Consider the following 24,324-nt stretch of genomic DNA (forward strand, 5'->3'; position numbering starts at 1 on the left):
ACCATGATGACAGACTAACCATGGAGAATACTAAACATGATGACAGACTAACCATGGAGAATACTAAACATGATGACAGACTAACCATGGAGAATACTAAACATGATGACAGACTAACCATGGAGAACACTAAACATGATGACAGACTAACCATGGAGAACACTAACCATGATGACAGACTAACCATGGAGAACACTAAACATGATGACAGGCTAACCATGGAGAACACTAAACATGATGACAGACTAACCATGGAGAACACTAAACATGATGACAGACTAACCATGGAGAACACTAACCATGATGACAGACTAACCATGGAGAACACTAAACACGATGACAGACTAACCATGGAGAATACTAAACATGATGACAGACTAACCATGGAGAACACAAAACATGATGACAGACTAACCATGGAGAACACTAAACATGATGACAGACTAACCATGGAGAACACTAACCATGATGACAGACTAACCATGGAGAATACTAAACATGATGACAGACTAACCATGGAGAATACTAAACATGATGACAGACTAACCATGGAGAATACTAAACATGATGACAGACTAACCATGGAGAACACTAAACATGATGACAGACTAACCATGGAGAATACTAAACATGATGACAGACTAACCATGGAGAACACTAAACATGATGACAGGCTAACCATGGAGAACACTAAACATGATGACAGACTAACCATGGAGAACACTAAACATGATGACAGACTAACCATGGAGAACACCAAACATGATGACAGACTAACCATGGAGAACACTAAACATGATGACAGACTAACCATGGAGAACACTAACCATGATGACAGACTAACCATGGAGAACACTAAACATGATGACAGACTAACCATGGAGAACACTAAACATGATGACAGACTAACCATGGAGAACACTAACCATGATGACAGACTAACCATGGAGAACACTAAACATGATGACAGACTAACCATGGAGAACACTAAACATGATGACAGACTAACCATGGAGAACACGAAACATGATGACAGACTAACCATGGAGAACACTAAACATGATGACAAGCTAACCATGGAGAACACTAAACATGATGGCAGACTAACCATGGAGAACACTAAACATGATGACAGACTAACCATGGAGAACACTAAACATGATGACAGACTAACCATGGAGAACACTAACCATGATGACAGACTAACCATGGAGAATACTAACCATGATGACAGACTAACCATGGAGAACACTAAACATGATGACAGACTAACCATGGAGAACACTAACCATGATGACAGACTAACCATGGAGAACACTAAACATGATTACAGACTAACCATGGAGAACACTAACCATGGAGAACACTAAACATGATGACAGACTAACCATGGAGAATACTAAACATGATGACAGACTAGCCATGGAGAACACTATACATGATGACAGACTAACCATGGAGAACACTAAACATGATGACAGACTAACCATGGAGAACACTAAACATGATGACAGACTAACCATGGAGAACACTAAACATGATGACAGACTAACCATGGAGAACACTAAACATGATGACAGACTAACCATGGAGAATACTAAACATAATGACAGATGAACCATGGAGAACACCAAACATGATGACAGACTAACCATGGAGATTACTAAAAATGATGACAGGCTAACCATGGAGAACACTAAACATGATGACAGACTAACCATGGAGAATACTAAACATGGAGATTAGTAAACATGATGACAGACTAACCATGGAGAATACTAAACATGATGACAGACTAACCATGGAGAATACTAAACATGATGACAAACTAACCATGGAGAATACTAAACATGGAGATTAATAAACATGATGACAGACTAACCATGGAGAATACTAAACATGATGACAGACTAACCACGGAGAATACTAAACATGGAGATTACTAAACATGATGACAGACTAACCATGGAGAATACTAAACATGATGACAGACTGACCATGGAGAACACTAATCATGATGACAGGCTAACCATGGAGAATACTAAACATGATGACAGACTAACCATGGAGAATACTAAACATGATGACAGGTTAACCATTGAGAACACTAAACATGAAGACAGGCTAACCATGGAGAACACTCAACATGATGACAGGCTAACCATGGAGAACACTAAACATGATGACAGGCTAACCATGGAGAACACTCAACATGATGACAGGTCTCGTGTCTTTGGCTATGCCAGATTAAGTGATATGACATGCTATTCCAGAAAATTATTTCTCTGTAATTAATATTACCTGATTAAGCTAATCAGGTAGACAATTAACTAGAAAATCGGGGCACCACGAAATAATATTAATAGAGCTGTTATCTTCCGAATAAACTCTTAAAGACCTGGTAATCTTTTACGTCAATAGCAGTCAATTATTAATCGTCACCTTTTTAGTCTCATCTGAAAGTGATAAATTCTTGGTCATCTTCACGAACCCTGGCTAACAAGTTGAAAATACAAAATTTGATTTAATTATTTATTTACTAAATACCTAAATAAGTTAAAAAAGTTTGAAATATCCAATAAATGTCGTTCCACTTCATGATTGTGTCCCACTTGTTGTTGATTCTTCACAAAAAAATACAGTTTTATATCTTTATGTTTGAAGCCTGAAATGTGGCAAAAGGTCGCAAAGTTCAAGGGGGCCGAATACTTTCGCAAGGAACTGTGTATGTTTAACAAAGGCTTTTCAAGAGTCCTTCTGTAGAGTCAAGAGAGAGGAAAGGGAGAAAGGTATTTATGGGGTGGGGTCATAAACCTCACCCACAGGCCAACGTCATGACAGTCCCCCCATGTTGGGTTCAATCTTGAGATTTAATTGTCACATACACATCTTTAGCTGATGTTATTGCGGGTGTAACGAAATTCAACAGTGCAGTAATATCTACCAATACACACAACCTAAAAGTTAAATAATCTAAGAAATATACAAATATTACGATGAGCAATGTCGGAGTGGCATAGACTAAATACAGTAGAATAGAATATAGTATATATGTTAAAATGGTGTTCCATTATTAAAGTGGCCAGTGATTTCAAGTCTATGTATATAGGGCAGCAGCCTCTAAGGTGCAGGGTTACGTAACCGGGTGGAAGCCGCCTAGTGATGGCTATTTAAGTCTGATGGCCTTGAGAAGCTGTTTTTCAGTCTCTCGGTCCCAGTTTTGATGCACCTGTACTGACCTCGCCTTCTGGATGATAGTGGAGTGAACATGCAGAGGCTCGGTTGGTTGTTGGCCTTCCTGTGACATCGGGTGCTGTAGGTGTCCTGGAGGGCAGATAGTTTGCCCCCGATGAAGCGTTGGGCAGTTGCCGTACCAGGTGGTGATACAGCCCGACAGGAAGCTCTCAATTGTGCATCTGTAAAGGTTTGTGAGGGTTTTAGGTGCCAAGCCCCCAAAATTGGCCTCCTGAGTTTGAAGAGGTGCTGTTGCATCTTCTTCACCACACTGTCTGTGTGGGTGGACGATTTCAGATTGTCAGTGATGTGTACACAGAGGAACTTGAAGCTTTCCACCTGCTCCAGGTGGTCCCATCCATGTGGTTGGGGGCTTGCTCCCTCTGTTGTTTCCTGAAGTCCACAATCAGCTCCTATTGTTTTGTCGACGTTGAGTGAGAGGTTATTTTCCTGGCACCACACTCCCAGGGCCCTCACCTCCTCTCTGTAGGCTGTCTCGTCATTATTGATCAGGCCTACTACTGTTGTGTCGTCTGCAAACTTGGTGATTGAGTTGGAGGAGTGCATGGCCACGCAGTCATGGGTGAACAGGGAGTACAAGAGGGGGCTGAGCAAGCACCCTTGTGGGGCCCCTGTGTTGAGAATCAGCGAAGTGGAGTTGTTGTTTCCTACCTTCTCCACCTGGGTGTGGCCTGTCAGGAAGTCCAGGATTCAGACCCAGGGCCCGAGCTTAATGATGAGCGTGGAGGGTACTATGGTGTTGATTGCTGAGCTGTAGTCAATGAACAGCATTCTGAAAAATCCACATCCAACCTGACAGAGCTTGAGAGGATCTGCAGAGAAGAATGGGAGAAACTCCTCAAATACAGGTGTGCCAAGCATGTAGCGTCCTACCCAAGAAGACTTGAGGCTGTAATCACTGCCAAAGGTAGTTCAACAAAGTACTTACTAAAGGGTCTGAATACTTTTTTATATTTACATTTGCTACAATTTCTAAAACCCTGTTTTTGCTTTGTCATTATGGGGTATTGTGTGTAGATTGATGAGGGGAAAAACTATTTAATCAATGTTATAAATATATATTTTTTACCTTTATTTAACTAGGCAAGTCAGTTATGAACAAATTCTTATTTACAATGACAGCCTAGGAACAGTGGGTTAACTGCCTTGCTCAGGGGCAGAGCGACAGATTTTTACCTTGTCAGCTCAGGGATTTGATCTAGCAACCTTTCGGTAACTGGCCCAATGCTCTAACCACTAGGCTACCTACCTCCAATAAGGTTGGAATGTAACAATATGTGGAAAAAGTAATGAGGTCTGAATACTTTCCGAATGCACTGAAAACAGAAATAAATCAAATCCTTAAAAATAGGCTACTACACCAGAAAATATGATGATTTGGCCACAGGGGATCATTAGCTTCATAAAAAAAAGATGTGGATTGTTTTAAATCACATAACCTACAGTCTGAAGGGCCCGCAATTTGTGCAGCTCATGCTGCAAATACCAAATAGATGATTGTTGAGTTATGACTGTCAGTGAAAAGCAGAGATCCAGCCAGGCATATCACAATATTTAAAAATACAATAATGGAAAAACTGTTTTAAAAGCAAATGGCTATTACTGTAAAAAGATGACATTGAAAAGACTCCAATTTGTCTTTTAGTTATCAAAATGATTAAGTTAATTGAGCAAACAGTAGCCTATCTTATTGGCACCAGCGGAGAACATCGGCCATATCACCTGTGAGTGTGCATATTCACTGTCTTTATCATTGGGTCAGTGCCACTTTTGTTTATTTTTGGACAATCATTTCCTCCTTCAGGTTAGATGGACGTCATATTGTATTCGTGTCGCCACTTTTCGTAGGCCGATTATATGGATCAGACAACATGGTTTTTATTGATCTGTTTGTCAGTATCAACAGAGTAAGCTACCCTGTAATTGTTGTAGTATAAAATGAAATGTGTGTGTGTGCACTTGGGTGTCCCGTACCATTAAGAAAGGGTGAGACTGTTGCAGCTGTTGGATAGATAGCCTCAACTTTGTTTTGAAAAGAGGCCAGAAAACTGACATAAAGGTCGATGGTGAAGTTTGTTGATGTTTGAGAAGAGCTCTCTTGGGTTTCCTTGGGTTTCCTTGTTCATTCCTTATGATGTTGGAGAAATAGGCAGATTAGGTCGTGGCAAGTGAGTCCTTGCAGTTGTGAATGTGGTCTTTGTAGGCCTCCTTATGAACAATGAGCCCTGTTCCGTTTGTAGAGCCGTTCTAGTTGTCATCCTGTGGCTTTCATGGCACGCAACTCAGGATTGTACCATGGCGCTGGGATGTTGAAGGAGACCACCCTCCTTTTAAGGGGGAAAATAACATCCAGGTGGGAGGATAGTTCACTGTTGTGATGAGCCACCAAGTCAGTCACTGCATGAGGGTCAGAGGGGTCATGCAGGTAGGGGTTAGGGTTTAGGGTAGGGACTTCACAAGGATCCACAATTGCATACTTTTATATACCCGATGGCAAAATTGGACTGTGCCCTAAAAAATGGAAAAACACAGATTTCTATTGTACATATCTGTAGACAATGATCTCATTGAAGATCTCTGGAAGTTCACATAAAAATACACAGAGTAGGACTAATTTAGTGAAGCATTTGTGTTTGATTGATTACTCTGTATTGCACGTTTATGCTATATTATTTGTCTAACCAATAAAACATGCTCTAAGTTATTCTCTTTATTTTTCAGAATCTCAGAGGAGAGAACACCATTTCAAATAAAGCCCCAGTGTCCCCATTCCCCCAGCAGGGGGCAGAAAACTATTGATGTTGATTGTATGTGGTAATATAATTTCTTATGACGTCTGAACCCTGTTCTTTGTTTTTCTGTTATATGTTCTGAATTTGTTTATGTTATAACACACTGAGGTTTTCATTGGCATCTGTACAGTACTTTGAATATTGTTTTTATCCAATCAAGTTTCATTGTGACCTGGCAAGTCAAAATAAGGCCACTTGCAAAGTAATTCAAGTAATATATGTTTAATCTGTTCTATATATATCCTTTATATGCTGTAATATCATATCATCTACTGATGCTACTGATGCGTGTCTACGTATTTACTGCAGTTTCTTTTAAGAGCTGCTGTGTTATAAGAGAGGCTAGAAGTCAGTCAAACCAGGCTAGAACATCTAGCCCCAGGTCTAGTGCTGATGAAGAAACAAAAACACAAGTTATCCCAGTTCCTCTGAGTCCTACTGTTGCTTGGTGATGTTAATTCTACAGTCCCAGCAGGACTTATAAAACTCCCTTTGCTTTTGTAACTCATAGAGTTTTAATGTTTCCACATACTGAGTCCAGTACACCCACACACACTTTTTTAGAGCTTTGAATAATGCCCACAACTTATGGCACATTTAAACCCAATTTTATTTTTACTACCCAGTGTCAACCGGTCAACCCTAGTCATGTGTGAGTCAGCATCCCTGGTGTTTTTTGCTCTTTCAACAGCGGGTACAGAAGGGGTTGACAGTTTGGGAGGATAGCATGTTGTTAAATACTGCATACTGAATTAAGGGTCCGGCTCTGCATGGTAAACTATGCAAATGCTTTTCAAGAATGAGGTATTGGCTCAGGACAAGAAAACGCTGCATGCGATGCCTGCTGAGGTCTGTAGCCTACTGGCTCGAGTGGATGGAGTTTGGTTGTCATGGATGTCATGTCATGTTGTAGCAACCTTAACCTAACACCTAGCGAGCTAGTCAAGAGTATACGACCTCATGGTGTCACAGTTAAGGTGTTGGCTACACAGTTACTGGACCCATGTTCGAGTCCTGATTGGGGCTACCCCTGAAGTTGTAACGATAATGTTATTACAATGTTTAGAATTATATTTAGTAAATAATTACTTGCCTTGAATTCTGTGACTGAGAGTCCTGATTGGGGCTACCCCTGAATTTGTAACGATAATCTTATTACAATGTTTAGAATTATATTTAGTAAATAATTACTTGCTTTGAATTCTGTGACTGATCACTTTAGACTAATCATATAACATATAAAATGTATAAAAATGTATTTTTTATCAATATGTCACCATTAATGTAGAGTGCCATGGATTTCCCCCCAAAATCCCAGTAGACACTGATCTATGGAAATGCCCTAAAATATCCCCATAAGTTTTATGGCACATGTACACAGTCAGTCAGTAACAGGCAACTCCCCAATAGTCAGCTGCTATCCACTGAGTGCACTGTAGACTACTCTGAGAAACGAACTGCTTTACCACCAGCAAGACTGACGGGGGCTGGTGCAGAGCGCAAGGATGAGTTCTGCTCTGCTTTCCTTTATTGTTGCTGTCAGTAGCTACAGGAGGTTTCCATCCAATTGGGAACAGATTTTCATGCAATTATTCTAAAATCCGCATAACAACAATATGTGCATTTTCCCACGAGATGTTTCCATCATTTCCATTGACTTGTTGTGAATAAAAGGTTGTGCATGATGACGTAGTGCACAAAAATTAATTTTTGCTGTTAAATTCCCATATACCAAATAAAAAAATATAAGTTAAAGGAAAATTCCACCCCAAAACTTATCTGCTAACTTTCAAAATACAGAATACAGCCGTTATGATCATATGATTCAAAATGCATCATAGAGGCTGTATTTCTGTATTTTGAAAGTTACATATCTTGAAAACTTCATTGCTGAGATGCAAAACATTTTGAGACCATATCAACAATGGAAAAATGAAATTAATATTACGAGAGTTTTTGTGTGGAGTTTTCCTTTAACCTCTACGGGTTAAAGTCTTGTAGAATAGTCTTGTTTGATCAAATATATTTTTATATTCAAATGTAGGAACTGGGTTCTACTGTTTGAATCCCTGCTGTGTCTGGCCCCCCTCACCCCATCTAGATGTGTGAAGGTTGGTGTCTTTTCTGTAGGGAAGCTAATTATCCATAATTTATGACATTCCTGGGAGTGTGTAAACTTAAATGTTGTATTATACTTGAACTTGAAAAAGTACTTGAAAAAGTATCAATTGATGAATTCGGCACATTATACAACATTTTGAATAGTAATGCAATGGTTCATTGGATCAATCTAAAACTTTGTACACACACTGCTGCCATCTAGTGGCCAAAATCAAAATGGCGCCTAGAGTCCTACGTGTAATAATGGCCTTTCTCTTGCATTTCAAAGATGATGAAAAAAATAAAAATAGAAAACGCATGTTTTTTCCTTTATATTATCTTTTACCAGATCTAATGTGTTATATTCTCCTACATTACTTTCACATTTCCACAAACTTCCAAGTGTTTCCTTTCAAATGGTATCAAGAATATGCATATCCTTGCTTCAGGTCTTGAGCTACAGGCAGTTAGATTTTGGTATGGCATTTTAGGCGAAAATTGCAAAAAAAAGTGTTCGATCCATTTTAAATGGGTTTCCATGCGTTTTCAACTCTGCCAATGGTTTTGTCTCAAACTGTTGCATTATATAGCAAATGTGCCCAGTCTGGTCTTGGCAGTGAGCTCTAGCCAACAGCTCGCAGCTACAGTGCTGGTATAGACTACATTATGATATTATGGATAAGAGCGGGATCATTTTTATTTCTCAAACTGGAGCCAATTAAGCATTGATCATGTCACCAGAATTAGATCCCCCATATTTATTGGAATTGAGCATTAAACTCATCACAGTGCACTTTCACCACCCTATAAAGTTCATAATTTATTTCAGCTGCAGCCTTCTAAACGGCATGCTTTCGCGAGTCATAGTGGGAAGACCATACGTCATCGCGTCACCTAAAATGTACTACGATATGATGGTTATTAGGCCTATAGGCTATCAATATTTGAGCATAATGTCGTTTCCACCACAATTTCTCGAATAATTTATTTTACCGACGCAAACAAAATCACACATTTTCTAGCATATTTTGTTTTGTCAACATTTGGAAAGTTTACTGATTTGCTATTACCATCGTGACATTTTTTATCCGACATGTACTTTATATCTATAAAAAGGTTGGCTGGAAACCTGGCTTGTGTCAATTCTTACCTTTCAAATTTCGCACATTTAAGTAACTATTTCCGAGTTCCCAGTTGTTCTGAACGCCGCAGAAAATACTGTAAGGAAGTGGGAAGGAGTGATCAGTGGAGTGGTGCACTGAGAGGGTTGCGTTGGTTTGTCAGACGCCTCAACTAATATAAAAACGTTTTCTTTTTCAGTCCGTAACCAAAATATGCGGGCAAAGGGCGTAATAGTTTTAACACTGTGGCCGATTGAGATGATTAGAGTCTGAGTTTGGAAGACATCTTTGGGATTTCAAAATTGCATTCCAAGGTAACAAACAGCATTTGTGGGCAGGTAGGGAAGTAGCCTTCCGGAAGAACTCGCGATACAGGTTGGCAGTTTGCATACGGCACTCGTAAAGTAAGTTTTGAAACAAGTTTTTAATCAAATACAGAAGGAAAAATGACGGATTTTAGAAAAAAGAAGCTGTATGTTTTCGTGGACGTGCTGTGCGTGGTAGTGGGTAAGTACAGTAGCTACAGTGTATCAATTTCACACTGCGCTTGAACAAAGACAGGATTATATACTAGGCAGGCTACGTAATCAGATCTATTCACATACAGTCATTGGGACTACCGTGTCCGTGCCTCGGTAACATTGATTTTAATTTTAGACTGATGAAAATACATTGGACATGAAATGGAAAAGGTATACAGATTGTTACCAACATAATATTCCTCCTCGTGGTTAAATTATGTGGCAAATGACAACGTCTTTACTGTATATTTAACTGATTTAGTCACTTTTGATTACATAGTTGAGTCGAACTGTCGGCCTACTCTTCATAAAAAAAAATAGAAAGTTCAAATATGTGCGCCCTAGAGACAATTCTTATAAAGCTGGCGGACTGTGAAAGAGTCAGATTTAAGTTTTTGTGTTAACACTTTCTCCAGTTCATACTAATTATAACACCGTAGTAGAGAATAAGATGGGAGTAGCTTGTTTTTAATGCCAGCCTTTCTCTGCTCCAGACCATCACCACTTACAAACATGCACATTTGTCCAGATGACATGGTGCGATATTAAATTGCACAATGGGAAAATAGGAAAGGCTCATTTGCATCATGGGCCTTTACTTTTTGTAATGAATTTCAGTAAACTCAATATTTGTTTGTGGAAATGCAGTGCCACCTTATCCCTATTTTCCTCTATTTGGCCTTCCAAAATATTTTGAAGAATATGCCTCTTTTCCACATTCAATGCATTTTCAAGGATCTTGCTTGCAAATGGGCATGACAGACCAGCTACTTCAATACTGAGTTAGTTCAATATGAATTATGGCTGGGAATTTAAAGTGCAGACTGTCAATGAATCAATGAAGATAAATGATAGGGCAGTGCAAATGTACAAGTGGACAGTGGTTTGAGGTGAAGCTATAGCAATACAATCAGTACCCAGTCAAAAGTTTGGACACACCTACTTATTCAAGTGTTTTTCTTTCTTTTTACTATTTTCTACATTGTAGAATAATAGTTAATAAATCAAAACTATGAAATAACACATATGGAATCATGTATTAACCAACATGTGTTTTATATATTTTATATTTGAGATATTAGCCACCCTTTGCCTTGATGACAGCTTTGCACACTCTTGGCATTCTCTCAACCACCTTCATGAAGTAATCACCTGGAATGCATTTCAATTAACAGGTGTGCCTTGTTAAAAGTTAATTTGTGTTTTTTTTCCTTAATGCATTTGAGCCAATCAGTTGTGTTGTGACAAGGTAGGGGTGGTATACAGAAGATAGCTCTATTTAGTAAAAGACCAAGTCCATATTATGGCAAGAACAGCTCAAATAAGCAAAGAGAAACGACAGTCCATCAGTTAATTGTGAAACTTTCAAGAACTTCAAATGCAGTCTCAAAAACCATCAAGCGCTATGATGAAACTGGCTCTCATGAGGACCGCCACAGGAAAGGAAGACCCAGAGTTACCTCTGCTGCAGTGGATAAGTTCATTAGAGTTAACTGCACCTCAGATTGCAGCCCAAATAAATTCACACAGTTCATGTAACAGACACATCTCAACATTAACTGTTAAGAGGAGACTGCGTGAATCAGGCCTTCATGGTTGAATTGCTGCAAAGAAACCACTACTAAAGGACACCAATAAGAAGAGACTTGCTTGGGCCAAGAAACACAAGCAATGGACATTAGACTGGTGAAAATCTGTCCTTTGGTCTGATCAGTCCAAATGTGAGATTTTTGTTTCCAACCGCCGTGTCTTTGTGAGACGCAGAGTAGGTGAACAGATGATCTCTGCATGTGTGGTTCCCACCATGAAGCGTGGAGGAGGAGGTGTGATGGTATGGGGAAGCTTTGCTGTTGACACTGTCTGTGATTTATTTAGAATTCAAGGCACATTTAACCAGCATGTCTACCACAGCATTCTGCAACAATACACCATCGGGTTTGGGCTTAGTGGGACCATCATTTGTTTTTCAACAGGACAATGACCCAACACACCGCCAGGCTGTGTAAGTGCTGCATCAATGACCTGGCCTCCACAATCACCCAACCTTACCCAATAAAAAAAATATATATATATATTTAACTAGGCAAATTCTTATTTACAATGATGGCCTACACCGGCCAAACCAATTGGGCCAATTGTGCGGTGCCCTATGGGACTCCCAATCACGGCCGGTTGTGATACAGCCTGGATTCAAACCAGAGTGTCTGTAGTGACGCCCCTAGCACTGAGATGCAGTGCCTTAGACCACTGCGCCACTCGGGAACCTGAATTGAGATGGTTTGGGATGAGTTGGACCGCAGAGTGAAGGAAAAGCAGCCAACAAATGCTCAGCATATGTGGGAAGTCCTTCAAGACTGTTGGAAAAGCATTACAGGTGAAGCTGGTTGAGAGAATGCCAATAGTGTGCAAAGCTGTCACCAAGGCAAAGGGTGGCTATTTGAAGAATCTCAAATATTAAATATGTTTTGATTTGTTTAACACTTGGGAGTTGGGAAACACTACTTAGCGGTAGGTTTTCCATCTGTCAAGGCTCCAATGTGGGGGTGTTGTTACACAGGGGGTGTATGATAACTGATAACTGCACTTACACTTGGCAGACGGATTGCGTAATGGTCTGGCATTTAGCAGCACATTCCCACGTTGTTGTTGTTCAGTGTGGTGTGAGAGAAGAGGAGAGCAGAATGGGTAGTGCCTGTTGGGACCTGCTTCAGGGCAGCATCCCCAGGCTTTCAGAATATGATCCATTCCACCATGAGATTTCAGCAGTGAGTACATCACACCGACTGCTACATAGAGAGAGTCTGGCTGGCCCCCCTAATGAACTCTAAAGCCCTTGTCTTGAGTCTTGTCTTAAATTCTCACGGTCAAATTTAGATGATCCACCTCACTTCTTGCACCCTCCAAAGAAAGAAGAAGTATCCATGCTCCTGATCTTTGCAAAAAATAGTGTTTTTAGACACAGGATACACTAGTTATAGTGTGGCTTTTGTTCCACCTCAAAAATGGATTGAAATGCAAGCCTGAAGGACATAAATTGCTAGAAGTAAAAATACAACTGAATCTCTACCATGGGGAAGTTGATATAAAGGGAGGGTGCAGTGATGTGGTCTGTAGTTTAATTATTAGAAGGTTACTGTGAAGTGTGAATTAATGGTATTGCAATGGTTATGCAACAAGTCAGAACCACATTCCCCAGGGTTAACCTCTGATGTAGGCTATTACATTTAAATGACATTACACTAAACTCTGTAGATATAATCACAGAGTAATATAACTGGTAAATACTTATCCTGCCCAGGGCTTTGCCCATGTCAAACTATGAAAAGCTGTTGTGGCAGGTGAGGTGTGTGATTATTAACCATGGGTCATTTCCATTTTTAAAGGACCCATGAGCACCAGCATATGAAGTTCATAGGAGCATAACAAATTGGGTGTCAAATGAAAGCTAAGAGTCTATATTTTTGGCAAATGAAGGCATAGATACATTTTTCAACCATTTTCCATGTAAAACAATTGTAATGGCTTTGATTTCTGCTCAAACAGATGGAAAAGGAATCTTTGAATACTTTTTCTGGAAGATGTTTTCTAAGGTTTCAGAAATACATCAAAACACAATCATGTTGAAGAAAGACCCCTGCCAACTAATATCAACACTTCTATTTAGTTTTGGAGAATTTATTTTCCTTCTGTAAATCTATTGAACATTGCCTTGTGCCTTGCAATTCTATTACCAAAAACCTGCATATCATTAAGATATTTTCAAAAGTCTCTCCCTCATGATTAGGGAGGGTTATGAAAGTTCACAGAAGTAACAAGTAAAGGTAGACCTACCAATTTGTTATAGTGTTTTTACTGATATCAATATTTGTTTGAGTTATTAAGGGAACCAAACTAAATTCTGTTACCAAATCAGTAAAAATTACTGAAAAATCATTAACGGAATTACTGTAATTGAATTGGCTACAATAGGAGATGATATTCACAAACCACAGTTGGGTAACCTGCTACTGTCCTCCCTTCCACTGGCACACTGTTTATTTTCAGTTTATAACGGTTGTCTTTCTCTTTCTGTGGTTTCATGGTCAAAGCCAGAGTGAAAACTGTCTGGACAACCCATCCGCTCTCTCTCTTTGCCTCTCTCTTCTCTCTCTCTCTCTCTCTCTTTGCCTCTCTCCTCTCTCTCTCTTTGCCTCTCTCTCTCTCTCCTCTCCTCCTCATCTCTCAACTTCTCTCATTCTCCTCTCTTCTTTCTCTCCCTCTCTCGTCTTTCTCTCTCTTCTCTCCTCTCCCTCTCTCTCTCCAGTTAATGTTGCCTCTCTCTCCAGTTAATGTTACCTCTCCTCTCTTACTGACACCTACCCAGCATGAGCCCCCTGTCTTTCCATTAGCTGTAACCAGCATCCCTACCAACGGAGCACTGACCGACACCGGACATCCATGGACGTTGAAAAGTAGTTGATTTGATTTCAACATCCACAGACGTCGTTTTTTAGTCCGGTCCGGAACAGCCGTGATTTGGCCCAAACGTGGACGTGAACCAATCATAGATGAAGTTTGGCCATCACAGTACAGTCGTGTATAGTACTGTAGAGCACCCTAGAGTTTAGTACAGAATAATGAACTCTACTGAACTGTACTGACCTCTACTTTACTGTGATGTACTGTGCTGTTCAAACAGTGTGAAACAAAGATGTCTATGATTGGTTGAGATTAGGTCCGAAACAACCAAATTCGGGCTTGTTTATGGGCGGAGCTCATTACAATAATAGCCATAAATGGAAAGGATTATGTTGCATATTTCTACCTTTATGTACCTGTTTAGGATAAAGCACCATGAAGAGAATGACATTCATATCCATAATTATGCATTTCTGTGTCGTACAGATCAGGGATCCATGATTGAATTCCGTTACTGTAGTTCAGTAACCAAAATAGATGATTTAAAGCTCAAGGTGTCATGTCATAGCTGACATCCCATTCTTTCTGCAAACATCTTTGAATCTAAAAGGGATACTTCGGAATTTTGGAAATGAAGCCCTTTATCTACTTCTCCAGAGTCAGCTGAATTCATGGACACCATTTTTATGTCTTTGCATCCAGTATGAAGGAAGTTCGCATTAGCTCGCAAAACTACCTCTATCTAGTGTTAGCGCAATGACTGGATGTCTATGGTAGCTGCTAGTAGATAGCGCAATGACTAGAAGTCTATGGTAGCTGCTAGTAGATATCGCAATGACTGGAAGTCTATGGTAGTTGCTAGTAGATAGCGCAATGACTGGAAGTCTATGGTATCTACTAGCAACTACCATAGACTTCCAGTCATTGCGATATCTACTAGCAGCTACCATAGACTTCTAGTCATTGCGCTATCTACTAGCAGCTACCATAATTCGGAGCAAATACTGTTTTCGAAAAAAGTGGTCGCATATATGGTTTTTTAAACTTTGAAATCAATGTTTTTTGTTTGGCTCAGCATAATTCCATTATTGTGGAATTGCCCCATGACAAAGAGGCAGTTTCAAAGTCACTATTTGGAGTCCTCACAAGCGCCCTGCTTTACAACCCATGCTAGGATTTCACTGTGGAATTAGATGTTCCTCAGACAATAAGACTCTATGCTTCAGAGAGCTTTCTCTCTCATGTTTATGTCCTAGATGGCCTCAGCGGCTAGTAAGTCATCTGTAGTTACCAATTTTTTGGGATACTCAAATATCTGCCCTAGTTTAGGCTTGAGTTTGACATTCAATATAGTCTCCTCTCTCCCACCCCTCTCAAACCCTCTAACCCTCTTTTTCTCCCTCCTTCTCTTCTGTCTGTAAACCTACACTCAGCACAAATACAGTGGGTGTTGGCTGGGGTTAACCTCTCCCTGTCTGAAGTTTTCACAGGTAGCACTACAGAGAGACCAGCAGAGCAGAATAACAGTCTACATTTTCAGCTGTACTCTGTGCTTCAGTCCATATGTATAGCTTTGTACTGTTTCTTATGAATAAAGTGTATTCTGAGCAACATGATTGCCCCCCACCCCAGCAAGGCAGAGGTTACACTCACCACATACCGTAATTTCCGGACTATAAGCCGCTACTTTTTTCCCACGCTTTGAACCTGGCGGTTTATACAATGACGCGGCTAATTTATGGATTTTTCCCGCTTTCATAAGATTCATGCCGCCAAAAAACTGAGCACTGTCACATAATGTGACGTAAATCGAGCGCGCTCAAACTTCCCATCATTCTGATTACGGTAGTAATTTTGTCACCCTCATCATGGCAAAGACACGGAGAAATGCATATGATGCAGCTTTCAAGTTGAAGGCGATAAATCTGGCTGTTGGAAAAGGAAATAGAGCTGCTGCATGGGAGCTTGGCCTTAATGAGTCGATGATAAGACGTTGGAAACAGCAGCATGAGGAACTGACTCAGTGCAGAAAGACAACAAAAGCTTTCAGAGGGAAGAAAAGCAGATGGCCCAAAATATTTGCAGCCACTCGACGTCAGTGTAAATCGTGCATTTAAGGTGCCGCTCCGTGTTCAGTGGGAGGCTTGGATGACAAGTGGGGAGAAATCCTTCACTAAAACGGGCCGCATGCGAAGAGCAACTTATGGTCAAGTCTGCCAGTGGGTCCTGACAGCGTGGAGCATTGTCAAAAAATCCACTATCATCAACGGGTTTCGAAAGGCTGGACTGCTGCGTGTTGAAGGGGCAGCATGAGCTCAGCGGGGAATTTGCCTCCGGATGAATGTGACGAGAGCGACAATGAAAACGATCCAACATCGGATGAAGCAATTCTGAGGCTAATCAACTCCGACACCGAAGGAGATGACTTCAGTGGTTTCAGAGCACAGGAGGAGGAAGATGGTGACCAATGACTTTCTTGGTAGGCCACTGTTTAATTTTTGTTACAAGCCGTGTTTCGTTTAAAGGCTGTGTAAAGTTCATTTGTTTCAATGTACCGGTAGGCACCTGCGGCTTATTTATGTACAAAATACATATATTTTAATAATTCAGTGGGTGCGGTTTATATTCAGGTGCGCTTAATAGTCCAGCAATTACGGTACTTTCTCCAGAGCTGAGAGGCTGAGTGAGTGTGACTCAGTTAGGTCTCCACATGCATACTACTGGACCCCCAGGGTCTTGGCACAGCTATAGAGGGACACAAGAAGGAATCAGCTGGTTTAGAATGGGACTTGAGGAGATTTCTCTTTTTTTTCACTCAAACTCAGTGGCACAGCAATGCAAATCAGAGTATCCCTGGCACTTCTGAGGAAATGAGTGCAAGACAGCAAAGGAAATGCTGTGTGATCAGTTAAGAACTCACAATGTCTTTTCTCCAACTCAATCATCAAGTTTTCTGATGACACCACAGTGGTAGGCCTGAATACCAACAGCGATGAGACAGCCTACAGGGAAGAGGTGAAGGCCCTGCTGGAGTGGTGCCAGGAAAATAACCTCTTTCCTCAACATCAACCAAACGAAGGATTGTGGACTTCAGGAGACAGCAGAGAGAGCATGCCTCCATCCACATCGACAAGGCCACAGTGGAGAGGTTGAAAAGCTTGAAGTTCCTCAGCGTGCACATCACTGACAACCTGAAATGGTCCATTCACACAGACAGTGTGGTGACACATCACTGACAACCTGAAATGGTCCATTCACACAGACAGTGTGGTGAAGAAGGCGCAACAGCTCCTCTTCAACCTCAGGAGGATGAAGAAATTTGGGTTGGCCCCTAAGACCCTCACAAACTTCTACAGATGTACCATTGAGAGCATCCTGTCGGGTTGTATCACCACCTGGTACGGCAGTTGCACGAACCGTAACCGCAGGGCTCTCCAGAGGTTGGTGCAGTCTGCCCAACCCATCAACGGAGGCACACTGCTTGGCCTCTAGGTCATCTACAACACCCGGTGTCACAGCCACCCGAAACACAGCCTGTTCACCCTGCTACCATCTAGAAGGCAGAGACAGTACAGGTTCTTCAAAGCTGGAACCGAGAGACTGAAAAACATCTTATTTCGCCAGGCCGTCAGACTGTTTAACAGTCACCACTAGCCGGCCTCCACCCAGTTCACTGATCAGTCTCTGACATCCCATTTGGCCAAAAAGCAACAAATTGGAAGTTTTGGAATGGCCCAGTCAAAGTCCAAGAGTGGGACAAAATTTCTCCACAGCGACTTGGGAAACTGATCAATAAGTACAGGAAGTGTTTGGTTGGAGTCATTGCAGTTAAAGGTGACGCAACATGTTATTGAGTGTAAGGGGGCAATTACTTTTTCACACAGGTGTTGAGTGTTACATGACTTTGTGAAATAAGGATGTAATTGTTTTATTTTTTTCCCTTTATATACACTGCTCAAAAAAATAAAGGGAACACTATAATAACACATCCTAGATCTGAAAGAATGAAGTATTCTTATTAAATACTTTTTTCTTTACATGTGCTGACAACAAAATCACACAAATTATCAATGGAAATCAAATTTATCAACCCATGGAGGTCTGGATTTGGAGTCACACTCAAAATTAAAGTGGAAAACCACACTACAGGCTGATCCAACTTTGATGGAATGTCCTTAAAACAAGTCAAAATGAGGCTCAGTAGTGTGTGTGGCCTCCACGTGCCTGTATGACCTCCTTACAACGCCTGGGCATGCTCCTGATGAGGTGGCGGATGGTCTCCTGAGGGATCTCCTCCCAGACCTGGACTAAAGCATCCGCCAACTCCTGGACAGTCTGTTGTGCAACGTGGCGTTGGTGGATGGCGCGAGACATGATGTCCCATGATGTCAATTGGATTCAGGTCTGGGGAACGGGCGGGCCAGTCCATAGCATCAATGCCTACTTCTTGCAGGAACTGCTGAGACACTCTAGCCACATGAGGTCTAGCATTGTCTTGCATTAGGAGGAACCCAGGGCCAACCGCACCAGCATATGGTCTCACAAGGGGTCTGAGGATCTCATCTCAGTACCTAATGGCAGTCAGGCTACCTCTGGCGAGCACATGGAGGGCTGTGCGGCCCCCAAAGAAATGCCACCCCACACCATGACTGACCCACCGCCAAACCGGTCATGCTGGAGGATGTTGCAGGCAGCAGAACGTTCTCCACGGCGTCTCCAGACTCTGTCACGTCTGTCACGTGCTCAGTGTGAACCTGCTTTCATCTGTGAAGAGCACAGGGCACCAGTGGCGAATTTGCCAATCTTGATGTTCTCTGGCAAATGCCAAACGTCCTGCACGGTGTTGGGCTGTAAGCACAACCCCCACCTGTGGACGTCGGGCCCTCATACCACCCTCATGGAGTCTGTTTCTGACCGTTTGAGCAGACACATGCACATTTGTGGCCTGCTGGAGGTCATTTTGCAGGGCTCTGGCAGTGCTCCTCCTTGCACAAAGGCGGAGATAGTGGTCCTTCTGCTGGGTTGTTGCCCTCCTACGGCCTCCTCCACGTCTCCTGATGTACTGGCCTGTCTCCTGGTAGCGCCTCCATGCTCTGGACACTACGCTGACAGACACAGCAAACCTTCTTGCCACAGCTCGCATTGATGTGCCATCCTGGATGAGCTGCACTACCTGAGCCACTTGTGTGGGTTGTAGACTCCATCTCATGCTACCACTAGAGTGAAAGCACCGCCAGCATTCAAAAGTGACCAAAACATCAGCCAGGAAGCATAGGAACTGGGAAGTGGTCTGTGGTCTCCACCTGCAGAACCACTCCTTTATTGGGGGTGTCTTGCTAATTGCCTATAATTTCAACCTGTTGTCTATTCCATTTGCACAACAGCATGTGAAATTTATTGTCAATCAGTGTTGCTTCCTAAGTGGACAGTTTGATTTCACAGAAGTGTGATTGACTTGGAGTTACATTGTGTTGTTTAAGTGTTCCCTTTATTTTTTTGAGCAGTGTATTTATATATGTTAGATTTTGGTTGAAGATCTGATTACATTCTGTAAAAAAAATATGCAAAAGTAGAGAATTAGTATGGGGGTGCAAACATTTTCACAGCACTGTAACTACTGCTGTACACACCTTTTCTATTCATATACTGTCCTTATTATCTATTCACACCATTATATACATTGAGTGTACAAAACCGGATACTGAGTTTGTCAGCATTTCCATTCTGTTTTCAATCGGCTTGCAAGATGTGAACATTCCTACCAATAGGATTTTGTATTGAATGGCTGTGTGTGTGGAGACAGATTTCATGTCATACTGTCTAAAACATTTCCAGCTGTACAGTAATGACAGCCATGCACACGGTAGCCCTCAAGCACAAGTTTATTTTTATTAGGAATATATGTCCATGTACACTGAGTATACAAAACATTAAGGTCACCTGCTCTTTCCATGACATAGACTGACCAGGTGAAAGCTATGATCCCTTATTGATGTCACTTGTTAAATCCACTTCAATCAGTGTAGATAAAGGGGAGGAGACAGGTTAAAGAATTATTTTTAAGCCTTGAGACAACAGACATGGATTGTGTATGTGTGCCATTCAGAGGGTGAATGGACAAGACAAAAGTTTAAGTGCCTTTGAACTGGGTATGATAGTAGGTGCCAGGTGCACTGGTTTGTGTCAAGAACTGCAATTCTGCTGCGTGTTTCCTGCTCAACAGTTTCCCGTGTGTATCAAGAATGCTCCACCACCCAAAGAACATGCTACCAGTTTGACACAACTGTGGGAGCATTGGCGTCAACATGGGCCAGCATCCCTGTGGAGCGCTTTCGACACCTTGTAGAGTCCATGCCCTGACAAATTGTGGCTGTTCTGTGGGCAAATAGTGGTGCAACTCAATATTAGGAAGGTGTTCTTAATGTTTTGTATAGTCAGTGTATATATTTCTATTCTGGTCTCTGACATTGCTCGTTCTGATATTTCTTCATTTGTGTGTATTGTTAGGTATTACTGCACTGTTGAAGCTAGAAAAATAAGCATTTCGCTGCACCTGTGATAACATTTGCAAAATATGTATATGCGGCCAATAAAATATATTTGAATCTTAGTGCCACCAGTAAGAAAGCTTTTCTATCTGTGTTAAATAGGATAGTACTGGAAAAATGTTGGGAAAAAGATTTGACTGAATAAAATATGTTCCCATGTTCTTTGACCTGACTGCCCTGGCGTTTCTAGTGGTTGAAAGAGGCTTGTGAAGGAAACGATGAAGCTGTCTCCAGGGATTCAGGATTCTCATCCAGATTGGTTGGGAAAAGGCATTGTCATGAGTTCTCCAACTGTTTCCACTCAATGAGAGATGTACTGATGACAGCAGAGGGAATAGTGCTCCCAGGACAGTTATGTTCTGGAATCTGAAGGCAGAGTAGAATAGGTGGACAAACACACTTAGATGAGTTTGTTTAGTGAGGTATTACAACAAATTTCGCAACCAATGACCATAAGCACTACATTTAAAGGATTTGATACTATTAGGTTAAATGGAATGGAGAAGAGTACCTTAAACAGTTTCTTAACCATGGGTCTACAAATATCTATAGCTCCCAGATGTATAATCAAAATGTTGTCTGGTCTATTCGTTTGATCTAAGTAAAAGTCAGACTATTCCCCAGACCAGATTTAACTGCCCTCCATCTGCACTACTTGATGCTCAGAATGCGTAAATGATGAGAACGAGAGAAAGGGGATTAGAAAGCAATGGGTAGCTGAATTTGGTGTGACTGATTGGGGAAGTCAGGTGTTTCTAGTGTAAATTAGAATTCTCGATCCAAATGCAGAAGTTGTATGCTCAGCACATACCTTCCACATTAGTCAGTCTAGCCTGCCAGAGAGGACCATGCAGAGTAGACTGGGGCTGGGAGAAGGGCCCTAGTCCACACACTACACAGTGAGGGAAGAAGACACTGAGAGAAGTTGAATGAAGGGCTCTACACAGTCTACACAAACAGAGCTGACGTAGGTCCATTTTCATTGTGTTCCAAAAATTCAGCCAAACAAATGTACGTTGAACTACGTAGAGAACGACACAGATGGACCTCCGCCAGCTCCATTTGTGTAGACTTGGTAGAGAGGAGTGAGAGTTGAGGAAAGGGCGTAGATGGACTGGCGAAGGAGGAACAGAGTAGAGGCACTGAATGTGAGACTGAGAGGAGAGTGGCTGGAGAGAAAAAAAGTCACTGGATGACTGACCCTCGGTGTGGAAAGACAGGCCATCCAATCCCAGTGTTCAAGCACGTGTCCCAGCTGTGACTCTGTAGGAAGGCCACCTCTCCAGTCTGAACCAGTCAGGTCACATCTAGGGCTGTTGGGGTGACAGTGTTACTGTAAAATTCTAAATGACTGTCGAGTCACAGTAATCTCCTCTTGTGCATTCTTGTACATTTTTATTTACCTTTTTATTTCAGTATTTGCACTGTCTCTATGCACATTCACAGGGCCCTATACACTCACTCACTCACTCACTCACTCACACACTCACACTCACACTCACACACACACACACACACACACACACACACTCCAACAAACACTCACTCCATCAACTGCTCACTCACACATAATAATGCACATACAGTGCCTTGCGAAAGTATTCGGCCCCCATGAACTTTGCGACCTTTTGCCACATTTCAGGCTTCAAACATAAAGATATAAAACTGTATTTTTTTTGTGAAGAATCAACAACAAGTGGGACACAATCATGAAGTGGAACGACATTTATTGGATATTTCAAACATTTTTAACAAATCAAAATTGAAAAATTGGGTGTGCAAAATTATTCAGCCCCTTTATTTTCAGTGCAGCAAACTCTCTCCAGAAGTTCAGTGAGGATCTCTGAATGATCCAATGTTGACCTAAATGACTAATGGTGATAAATACAATCCACCTGTGTGTAATCAAGTCTCCGTATAAATGCACCTGCACTGTGATAGTCTCAGAGGTCCGTTAAAAGCGCAGAGAGCATCATGAAGAACAAGGAACACACCAGGCAGGTCCGAGATACTGTTGTGAAGAAGTTTAAAGCCGGATTTGGATACAAAAATATTTCCCAAGCTTTAAACATCCCAAGGAGCACTGTGCAAGCGATAATATTGAAATGGAAGGAGTATCAGACCACTGCAAATCTACCAAGACCTGGCCGTCCCTCTAAACTTTCAGCTCATACAAGGAGAAGACTGATCAGAGATGCAGCCAAGAGGCCCATGATCACTCTGGATGAACTGCAGAGATCTACAGCTGAGGTGGGAGACTCTGTCCATAGGACAACAATCAGTCGTATATTGCACAAATCTGGCCTTTATGGAAGAGTGGCAAGAAGAAAGCCATTTCTTAAAGATATCCGTAAAAAGTGTCGTTTAAAGTTTGCCACAAGCCACCTGGGAGACACACCAAACATGTGGAAGAAGGTGCTCTGGTCAGATGAAACCAAAATTGAACTTTTTGGCAACAATGCAAAACGTTATGTTTGGCGTAAAAGCAACACAGCTGAACACACCATCCCCACTGTCAAACATGGTGGTGGCAGCATCATGGTTTGGGCCTGCTTTTCTTCAGCAGGGACAGGGAAGATGGTTAAAATTGATGGGAAGATGGATGGAGCCAAATACAGGACCATTCTGGAAGAAAACCTGATGGAGTCTGCAAAAGACCTGAGACTGGGACGGAGATTTGTCTTCCAACAAGACAATGATCCAAAACATAAAGCAAAATCTACAATGGAATGGTTCAAAAATAAACATATCCAGGTGTTAGAATGGCCAAGTCAAAGTCCAGACCTGAATCCAATCGAGAATCTGTGGAAAGAACTGAAAACTGCTGTTCACAAATGCTCTCCATCCAACCTCACTGAGCTCGAGCTGTTTTGCAAGGAGGAATGGGAAAAAATGTCAGTCTCTCGATGTGCAAAACTGATAGAGACATACCCCAAGCGACTTACAGCTGTAATAGCAGCAAAAGGTGGCGCTACAAAGTATTAACTTAAGGGGGCTGAATAATTTTGCACGCCCAATTTTTCTATTTTTGATTTGTTAAAAAAGTTTGAAATATCCAATAAATGTCGTTCCACTTCATGATTGTGTCCCACTTGTTGTTGATTCTTCACAAAAAAATACAATTTTCTATCTTTATGTTTGAAGCCTGAAATGTGGCAAAAGGTCGCAAAGTTCAAGGGGGCCGAATACTTTCGCAAGGCACTGTACATGTATACTGACTCTACCCGCACACCCACTCACATACAAGCTGCTGCTACTTTGTTTATCTTATATCCTGCTGCCTAGTCACCTTACCCTATACATATCTACCTCCATCACTCTAGTATCCCTGTCACCTTACCCGATACATATCTACCTCCATCACTCCAGTATCCCTGTCACCTTACCCCTATACATATCTACCTCCATCACTAGTATCCCTGTCACCTTACCCCATACATATCAACCTCCATCACTCTAGTATCCCTGTCACCTTACCCCTATACATATCTACCTCCATCACTAGTATCCCTGTCACCTTACCCCATACATATCAACCTCCATCACTCTAGTATCCCTGTCACCTTACCCCTATACATATCTACCTCCA

The 24,324-nt window shown here is 41.6% G+C and overlaps 1 protein-coding gene across 1 annotated transcript in view; it reads left to right on the plus strand.

Annotated features, from left to right (window-relative positions):
• The first annotated feature begins 9,024 nt into the window (after positions 1-9,024).
• LOC110521462 (phospholipid phosphatase 2) overlaps positions 9,025-24,324 on the plus strand; it is a 31,585-nt gene continuing 16,285 nt past the window's right edge. The window contains exon 1 of the mRNA XM_021599020.3: positions 9,025-9,775. Within this exon, the coding sequence (XP_021454695.1) occupies positions 9,715-9,775 (61 nt within the window). The 5' untranslated portion in view covers positions 9,025-9,714. The remainder of the gene's footprint in view (positions 9,776-24,324) is intronic.

Source organism: Oncorhynchus mykiss, chromosome 4, assembly GCF_057628025.1.
Source record: "Oncorhynchus mykiss isolate SJ-2025 chromosome 4, ASM5762802v1, whole genome shotgun sequence".
Taxonomy (NCBI): Eukaryota; Metazoa; Chordata; class Actinopteri; order Salmoniformes; family Salmonidae; genus Oncorhynchus; species Oncorhynchus mykiss.